Consider the following 9,965-nt stretch of genomic DNA (forward strand, 5'->3'; position numbering starts at 1 on the left):
ATCATACGCTCATTGCAGTCATTCTTCACAATCCAGTCTGTCGGCCAATAACAGCACTTGCCGTACCCGTGCAACGGTAGTGCGGTACGCACGCGTACGGAACAGTTTCGTATCAGCTGTAGCGTACGGCGTACGCGTAAGTGATACGGCGCAACAATCCAAACAGTGAAATGTGAATTCAAAATTTATCAAAAATCAAAATTCCTGCTTTTTGGGATCATTAATTGTGCTCGTTTGATTGTTTCGATTTTGGATCTCCCTTGGAGTATTCACGCTAATCTAGGAAGTAGGTTAATGCATTTTGTCACAGTGGCAGACTGGCGGCTTGAGAAGTGGTTGACAGTGTGGGTTTGCATGCAGGGCTTAGACGATCTTTTGGCGAGGGTTGACGATTTGTTCCCTGGGTGGCTAGATCGAAGATGGTGCTGACGAAGGATGTCTATCTGCCCTCGTACGAGGACCTGACGGTGGAGGAGATCAACATGTCCAGTCCGGCGCTGAAGGCGGGGGCCCAGCACTTTGGCAAATACTGCGACGAGCCCTGCAAGGTACGCAGCGAACGCTGGGGCGCCTGCAGACTGCTGACTGCACAGCACCTGCTGCAGTTCGCCCTGCGCCTCCATCAAGCCCTGCCACTAGCTGTAATGTTTATCTGCATGTGTATAGTGTAGGGATGTGGCAGAGATGTCAGAGAATCTTGGGGCACGTCGTGCGATCCTCGCAGTGCAGGGAATGATGGCCATGAGCACTGCTCATGGCCAGGAAATCTTGCAGCAGCAACTGCTACGCATAACACGCTGTTACAGTGTAGTGCAGTGGCTACGGCTGTCCTGCACTGGAGAGTGGAGAATGATTGATTGGTGTTTGTGTGTGTTGTGCAGGAGTTTATGCTGTGTCGCGTGGAGGAGAAGGACGCGCGACGGTGTCTGCGCGAGGGGAAGGCGGTGACGGCGTGCGGGCTGGAGTTCTTCCGCAAGATGAAGAAGTTCTGCTACGAGCCCTTCGAGAAGCACTGGCACTGTCTGGAGGACAGCAGTCCCGACATGGAGGCCAAGTAGTGAGTGCAGTTGCTCTGCTTGTTTCTTATCTAGCGACAGTTACTTGGGATTTATTCCCAACGAAGCCAGACAACATAATATTATTAAGTCTGCGCTGCTAGAAACTGAACTGCAGTAGGACTACTAAAGACTGACTGATATCGTGACTGTTGCAGCTGCCGCAAGAGCCAGTACGTGCTGGACGACTGCGTGCGCAAGTTCATCGGCGTGGAGCGGCCCAACCTGGGCTACTTCTCCTCGGTGCGCATCCACGACTCCACGACGCGGCCGCGCCCGCAGAAGCTGCCGCTGCGCGACTACAAGAAGCTGGACGAGCTGCCCGCCGACTACCCGCGCATCGACCCCCAGGGCGGCTCCCGCTGGCTGGGCCAGCCCCAGTGACCGGCCGCCTCCCGCCGGTCAGCAGGGATCAGCAGCCTGCGTCCGGGTGTGCGTGTCGTGTGACTCGTGTGCCTCTTCACGTCCCTTTGCATACGTATTCTTACGATTGTACATGCGTGTTTTCTTGGTAATCGGTTTAGTTAATACAGTGTCATGTATTATTTTGACTACGACTACGAGTACTGGCTTTCGTACTGTCTATGTAGTAACAGCCGTACAGGCATAATTTACGTTAGGATAATTATCACTTTTAAGCGGAACAAAACTTACATTTCTATTATGTGTACCGTGTACGTACAATGAATAGACTTTGTAGTATAGACTTTGTACTACAAAGTCTATTATTATTATTATTTATTCACACACGAAACTGCTTATCGTCCGTATTTTTTCCCCTTTTAACACTTCGTCGACTGGCAGTTTTGAACAACGAGGTCTACTTTCATGGTGTAAGCCACCAGAAGCACACGATTGGTCATTAGCTTTTTCTGCCCAATGGTGCCTTTTGTTTTCATTATGCTTGACCAATTCCATAAAGGGAGAAAACAAAAGAAACAGAGTAAGACAGGTGCGCCAGATTTACTTGTGATGAAAGAGAAGGGAGACAACAGATCAGTGCTATCTCTTTCATCAGCCCAGCTGACCCGGATCAGCCATATACCTACATGGGCTTGCGGTATGCTCACCTGCGCTGCGTCTTCTCGGCTGCTTCAGTTGTCTTCCATGTATGCCGTCTTGTCGAGCACGGGAATCATTGGGCAGTCTTCTCAAACTTCCCAATGCTTCCCATTTTTTTGTTGGGCAACGGCACAACATATATCGCTGAAAATTTACCAGTTACATACGAATGCTGTTTAGTACGAGGCCTGATTTTCTCGAAACCTTTCATTCACGCAGCAGGACGGTGTGGCCCTTTGAATGCTCATGTCCCAAAAGGATGGTGACTCACACCATCTCAATTCTGGACTTCCGGTAGCACCGAGTAGGTCGAAACCAACCCGATCAGAAACTAGACCCGTTTTCATTCACATAGCCAAAAAGTTTTGTTAAAAAATTATTTTTTTGAAATTTGTTACTGAATTAATAATGTCACTTCTGGTGTGAGTAACCGTGCTAGTAGACGAAGTGTTAACGCCATTCGTCTCCAGTGTTTGATAAAGGAATATCTTGATAAAATAGCTGCCATTTTTATCCCAATCAATTATATCTTTACTGCAAAAATCATATAAAAAAATGAGCAAACCATGAATGAGGATTTAAGGCCGACTTCAGCATCACAAAAATAAAATACCATTCCGAATCACAAAATGTCACTACGTAACACAGACCGAACAGTGAGATAGTCTAGAAAGTTACCAATCACACTCACTTGAGAAAACACATCCAGGCCGAGAAAAATCCAGAATCAAACGAAAAAGCCACTTCCACATTGCCCGAGAACGCCATGCAATTATCAAGGCTACTGATCATGGGCATCACGACGGAATCGTTTGAATCGCGAGCCCGTTCCACCGCGAACACCAGCTCGACCGCGCGCAGCCATTCCACCGCCCAAAACACCTCCCACGCTCGTCCCGGCATCACCGCCTGCTTCGGCACCTCTGGTGGCGCGACAGCACGGTCCGCGGCAGGAGCTCCATCAAGGGCGTCCGTGGCCGGATCCTCGCCCCGAACGGCGCCGCCGGGCGAAAGCTCTCCGTGGCACTATAGGCTCCCGGCAGGCGCTCATCACCCGCTTGGCCTTCACGCTGCACTGCACCTCGTTCATCGGCCTTGTCCGCTGCACGGTCGCGAGACGCGCCCGCACGGTCCGCGGCAGGAGCTCCATCGGGTCGTCCGTGGCCGGATCCCTCGCCCCCGAACGGCGCCGCTGGGCGAAAGCTCTCCGCGGCACTATAGGCTCCCGGCAGGCGCTCATCACCCGCTTGGCCTTCTGCAGCTTCCCCGAGAACGACGAAGATATTCGGTGAGAACGGAGAAGGCTCTGCCTGTAGACTCTTGTCTTGCGGGAATCCTTGAGAGACTCCATTGGCAGACAGTTGTTAATATCGGACAGTTGGATGTTAATGGCAGCAGTACTGCGCAGTCAATTAAAACGGAGAATTTTACCCTAGGCTGTACGCCTGCCTGGCCAACGGGAACGCCGAGGAGTTCCAGAAAGGCGAGCATCTGCACAAGGGGAAGCTGGTCAAAGATCTCCTGCAGATTGGTAAGTGCAGTCAACCAGATAAGGGCTTCAGTCACAGATTTTTGCTGCAACATTAATCCGTATTATGGATAACGTAGAAAGTTGCTTTAGGCTCTTGATAAAATGGTTTACTTTCCGCGCTAACATTTCTGCCAGTCATACAGTTGCTGGTGGCGTTTTTGTCCATGTGATAATCCATAGTTGCGCGAGTGGTTCCTGTGTTCTGCCGATGAGCTTATACTTTAATCTGGCCGTCTGTGTTTCCCCTTTTATTGTTCCATTAAAAGATTACGAATAAGTGCATCATGGGATGACAGATCTGCTGTCGTCGTGAATCATGATTCAATTTCAAGCAGGTTTGATGTGTGCTATATGTAGGCTTCCACCTGAGCGCCGCGGTGATCCCGCCGCACTCTGGCGCCACTGCCAGTAATGTTCTGAACGCGGCGCTGCAGACGGTTGCTTTAGGCTCTTGATAAAATGGTTTACTTTCCGCGCTGACATTTCTGCCAGTCACACAGTTGCTGGTGGCGTTTTTGTCCATGTGGTAATCGATAATTTTGCGAGCGGTTCCTGCGCTCTGCAGATGAGCTTACGCTTTAATCTGGTCATCTGTCTTTGCCCTTTTATCGTCCCATTAAAAGATTACAAATAAGTGCATCATGGGATGGGATGCTGTCATCGTGATTCAGTTTCCAGCAGGGATTGACGTGTACTGTACCTGTATGCAGGTATCACCGTGGACTGTGAAAGAGTCCAGGACGGAAGCCCAGACTGACAGGACTCCGTAGAATGTAGAACGTGTCGTACAAGGGATGAAATGCGCAACGCACGATATCCAGACTACGTTATACAATTTAATAAAGTCTCCGATCGAGAACCAAAAACACACTGACGTTCAGTCAACTCAGAGAGCCAAATTCCACCTGCTCTCGACAACTCTAAAGCACTGCGCAGCAGTGAACACAATGAACGGCAGTAGCCGACCAATCAGGGAAGCTCACATGCCTCTGGGTGGAGGCTGAGCTCCGTCGAAGCTCGATCCATTCCATTCTGCTCCGATCGGTGGTCTGTGCGCGCTCTCGTAAAAAAAAACATCAAATCTCTTATTCCTTCTTATCACATGATTCCAAATGCACAATGTGAATTAAAGAGATCTGTAGAAAAATACTATTCCATTTAAACAGATCAACAGTTAAAAACAGATCAACAAAAGTGGTTAAATGAAACATGTAGACTAGGATCCTCCATTGACTGGCATAGGTCACAGGTCCTGTCCACCGTTTACCGCATCTTTGGCCCATTCCGCTCCATCTTGAGCAACTTCGCTCCGCTTGAGCATCATGCGCAGCTTCGTGCGACTTTTCATCACATCCGCTTTTAGGAATAAGGTGCGTATCGAATGTACGTCTTAGGAATACTGCTTCAGCTTTGGAATAGATGCGTATCAATTGTACGACTTTATAATGAGATCCGGTTAAGTCATGGAGGGACATCATATAGACAAGCGAAGTTCGCTTCCTCCCTAGTAAGATCATCTTTCTGATCGTGGATGTGCGACATCATCTGGTAAGGTTAATTCAGCATAGGTCATGGAGGAACTTAGCCGCTTTGCAGCTTCAAGCTCATTCAGCTTGCCTCCCTAGTAAAAGTCATTTCGTCGCACAATCCATCTCTTCTGCCTTATTTAAAGAGCCGGCCAAATGTACCGTAGCTACTCTTAACTAAGATGAGTCGATATATAGGGATGCCGACATAAGCCGTAACAACTCCTATCAATCAGCCTTACTGATCCATCATCTCGTTCGACTCATCTCCATCGTCCTTGTCTCGCGGTGGACGTTTCCGCGTTGAGCCCGGCTGATTTCGGTCAGAAGTCCGGTCAACTGGTGGAGCTGATCCGGCCGGTACATCCTCATCCGCTTGAACACGTAAGGCGATGTGACGTGGACCACGACCTTTTCCCTGTCGCGAACGTTTGATCGCATCCAATCGATGTCGTGCGTCATTTTCTTCACGTTGCAAGTTCCGATTTTGAGGATCTTCAGCCAATCGTTGTCTGGCATCCTCATACTGATTCCGGATATTGTGGTTTCGAGCAGCTCGTTTGCCCGGCGTATTCGGAACTTGTGTCGCGGTCGGTTGTTTCGGTCCTTTCCATACCAGGTGATCTTCGATGTATTCATGGACTCGATCTTTCGGCTCGATATACGGCGTGTCCATGGTATCTCGAATGCGGTTGAGCCGCTCCTGGTACTGTGCTTCATGTGTCTCATGAAGGTTGCAGTCATCAAACCGTTTCTTGCAGATCGCTAGCTCGTCGTTTGCTTTACGTGCGATCGCCTGATGTCTCGATGGCATTCCTAGTTTAGCGACCTTCTCCCTGAACACAGGCGGAACTTTCCCCTTCGTAAAGTCCGAAAATAGCTGATTCTGTGTCGGAAAGTGGCCCAATCTCGCAGCAAACACCTTCTGACCGAAAACTCGCGATTTGTAGTCAGTAGGGTCAACCGTCAGTCCAATGGCTGCTCGTGCTGCAAGTACTTTGAATGCTGGATTCACATTACGTAACACGAATTGTGCTACATATTCGCGCCGCTCCTTGATCTCCTGGTAGTGGAACTGTGTCCACCCCGTTGTGTCGATCGTATCCAACGGAACTGCCCATAAGCTCAAGTCCAGTAGACTCGGTAAGCCACATTTGCGAATGGGTGTATAGCACACCATCACAGATTCCGTGGTGATCTCCAGGCGCCCGAGGTTACTCTCTCTGAGATCCGTCTCATAGTCAGAGTCCCGTAGAAACTCACGCAACTGGTGGAGCTGCGCGTGTATCATCACTGACTGTTCCGATTCGATTTCCAGGCCAAAGTAGCGGCAGATTTCCGCTCTTTGGGTTTCGATGTCATCCATATCGTACATCTTACTGATCAACCTTCGACGTGATTTATCAAAACGAGAGTGATCTCGCTGGCGACCATCTTCGCGTCGTCGATCAGGTCGTTCCTGTTGAGGTTCCGGTTGATATCGGTTTTGCGGTTCCTTCTGCGATTCGTGAGGGCCTTCCTGCTCACGTCGCGCCGATGTCGATGGTTCAAGATCACGATCCAATACCACGTTTCTTTTATGGACGACGTTATCGGTTGACGATATTTCCATCGGTTCATCATCGTCCATCGTTACGACCAATGGTTCGACCATGTGAACCACCGATTTCACTTTCGGCTGTTTCGGTGGAGTATCATCGCGTTCTTCGCTCGAAGTTCGTTTATGATTAATTGGGAAACCGGCGAAAAAATTCATGTCTTCCTGCCATCCCTTATCGTATGGGCTGCGACTCCGGGCAGGTCCCGCTAAGGTTCCTTCTCGTCGTTCCGGTGTGAATCCTCTAACTTTCGGATGACAGAAACCAACTCCCATCGGTATTTGTTGACGTTGTTCATCCCTGCGCGTTTCATCTTGACGAGGTTCATCTCGTCGTCGGTTATCTGGTACATGGCGACGATGTGCACTGGTCTCAATCACTTGATCTCCATGGCGTACCCATGATCTGCCGCCACGGTAATCGTAATCGCGCGAACGTGATCTATCATCTCTTTCGTTATGATAGTCACGAGTTCTTTCAGAGTTCCCTGACCTTTCATTTCGACAGTCGTACTCTCTTGCTCGATGTTCCCTTCGCACTGGTGATCGAGGTCGTTGAAAACCTTCATCACGTCGAAAACTTTGAAAGGCTTTCATAACATCGCGCTCCATTTCGTGTGTCTTTCGAACCTCCTCGTCCATCGATGAGCATCTTCGCATCAGGTTTAAGTGGTTCGCCTCTTTCCAATCTCATTTTCTCTCGTAGGAGGAGTTCGAATGTACTTGCGCGGATCTTTGACGGTTCCTTAATCAATTCGTCGATCTGGAGGAGAATGGCCTTCACTCTTACCTCCGCTTCGGCTGCATTCAGTTGAGCCACAGGAATAGGAACTTTGCCCTGCACCGACCTTTCTCGGTAATCCTGGGCTGCCCGTTGTTCGGCACGTTTTCTACTGTCTTCCAGATCCTTCTGTCGTTTCTCCTCCATCATCCTTGCTTGATCCACCTCAAACTTTTTGCGGAAAGCGTCGCATAAGTCATCTTGTGGAGGTTCGTACGTAGCATCCCAGCCTATCTCGCCATTCTTGATCGCTTGTCGATATCGATCTTCGATCAGCATCTTTTCTCGTGGTGGAACTGTCTTCCATGCCTCTGCTGATGTTATGGCTCGGAAAACATCTTTATTCCCGCGAATACCTTCAGTATATGCCACCAGAGTTCGATTCGGTTCTTTGAAGATGCAGAACCAGCAAGGATAATCTCCTTTTTCAACCTTATTGTTTCTGATACAGTCCGGACATTTAGAGTTATAGCCCGTAAACGGATCAATCCACGGTTTTGGCTGGTTCGCGGCAGGTGCGGTCGCAAGTTGAGATCGCGGGGGTGCCGGCTGACCTCGCACATTCGTAGGTGCGACTTGATTCTTCGCGGGTACGGTTCCAGCTTGACTCTTCGCAGCTGCCGTTTGACTGCCTTGAGGCACAGGTGTTGCCTGACTTGTGGACGGCACCACCTGACTTCGCGTGGATGTCGGTGTTGCTTGGTTTTTTCCGGTTGTAGATCGGGCTTGGTTACTCGCGGCTGCTGCTGGTGCTGCTTGACTTCTCACCGCCGGTGCCGCCGCTTGAGTGTTCGACTTGGTCGGACCTTTTTCCGCCATCTTCGTTTTTAATCTGCAATGGTAAGACATGTCAAAATATCATCTGTAACCATCTCCCGATCATTCTTATCATCCTTTACGCCTAAGTTAGGCTATTTCCGTACTGAGCTGAGACCTTCCTAGCTCATGACGACATTTTTAACACTGTAACATGGTGACCTTTCCATGTTATCAGTTCTAAGCTCATTCGCCTATTTGGCTGATGTGGTTATCTCATCTTCTCCTCTCGTTTAGCACATTCGCTAAGTTATCTCAACCATCTGTTTCAACGTTTTTCCTCTCGGTTATTCCAACTTTTTCGCTTTCGTTAAACTGATATGATGCTGTTTCTTCTGTGATATGCGGTGGACCTTCCTGACCGCATATCACGCATCTCGCGTTCACTCTTTTGCTGATGTGTCAGCTGACTCTACTGTCTCAGTCGCTGCTGACACCGTATCTCCAGTTTCTGGTGGTTTCATTTGAGCATCGCCGGCTGCGGGCTCGGCCGATGTCGTCTGTTGCGATTCCAAGACAACTTCCTGAGATGCCGGAATGTTGGCTGAGTCCACAATCTCCTTCTCTGGAGTATCTCCTGGAAGCTCCTCGGGTTTTGAGAAGATACGCTTGTTCTTAATCTCAAGAAGGTTATCATCGAGGAGACTTTCCACTGCTTGTCTGATCACATCACGATCTCTTTCAATGTTGTAAATTCCCAGCTCATAGTTCACGGCAAAGAAGTTCGATAGATCGTCCCATGTAACTCCCATCGATCCACCAAGTCTCGGCATTGCCGCGTCGGTAATGGCGATTTTCCAATATTTCAATTCCATCTTCAGTCGAGGGTGAAGGGTTGGTTTTGGAAGGTAATATAACCATCTGTTGGAATCCGAGTAACAAAAGCCCAACTTTCCTTCCTTGTAGGCTCTCTTGGTCATCCTGTCAAAGCTCACACCAGATAATTTCAATACTCGGTTGGCGCAGATTGTCGCTTTGAGATCCTTTTGAGTCATCGTCTGGAATGGCTCTCTCGCCAAGATGCGTTTCAGTTCGCACCAAGCGTGGTTCTGATTATCCAATGGTATCCCAAGCATGTAGTCGCGATCTTCTGACGCTGATTCCTTTTCATCGATCGAGAGTTTCGGGATTGAACTTGAGGACGACTTAGTCGATTTCGGTTCGCTTCTCTGGGTGGGAGCTGAGTCCGTCTCATCATCTTTCGATGCTTCTTCGGCTGCCACTCCCTCTTCTTGGGAAGTTAGATCAGTTTTCGATTTGCCGCCACTAGTTTTTGCCTGCTTCGATGTTGGCAACAGCGATGCCTGTTGTCGACGACGGCGCATTTCTTCCAATTCCGCTTCGGTTTGTGCCGCCAGCTTAACCATGGGAGTTACGGCCTTCGTTTTCTCACCATGTGACTGTTGGCTCGTCGTAGCTACCTCGCCAGATGTCGGAGGTGCGTCATGTTCCTCATCCGATCCATAAGCAAGTTCCATTATACCCTTCGGCGTTAATGATTCCTTCAACTTATCTGCCTTAATCTTCTCTTTGGCAGCCCGTTTCTGATCTCCCCTCATAAGAGCACATTCAGCATGGAGTTTCCGGATCGTTTCGT

At 49.3% G+C, this 9,965-nt stretch overlaps 1 protein-coding gene across 1 annotated transcript; it reads left to right on the plus strand.

Annotated features, from left to right (window-relative positions):
• Nucleotides 1–165: 165 nt before the first annotated feature.
• On the plus strand, nt 166–1,719 carry LOC129587348 (NADH dehydrogenase [ubiquinone] 1 alpha subcomplex subunit 8-like). The gene is made up of 4 exons (XM_055481056.1): nt 166–286; nt 361–548; nt 882–1,057; nt 1,214–1,719. The coding sequence occupies exons 2-4, from the start codon at nt 420–422 to the stop codon at nt 1,437–1,439; spliced, it is 531 nt and encodes a 176-aa protein (XP_055337031.1). The 5' UTR covers nt 166–286; nt 361–419; the 3' UTR covers nt 1,440–1,719.
• Nucleotides 1,720–9,965: the final 8,246 nt, after the last annotated feature.

The sequence above is a fragment of the Paramacrobiotus metropolitanus genome, unplaced genomic scaffold (genome assembly GCF_019649055.1).
Source record: "Paramacrobiotus metropolitanus isolate TYO unplaced genomic scaffold, Prichtersi_v1.0 Parri_scaffold0000024, whole genome shotgun sequence".
Classification (NCBI taxonomy): domain Eukaryota; kingdom Metazoa; phylum Tardigrada; class Eutardigrada; order Parachela; family Macrobiotidae; genus Paramacrobiotus; species Paramacrobiotus metropolitanus.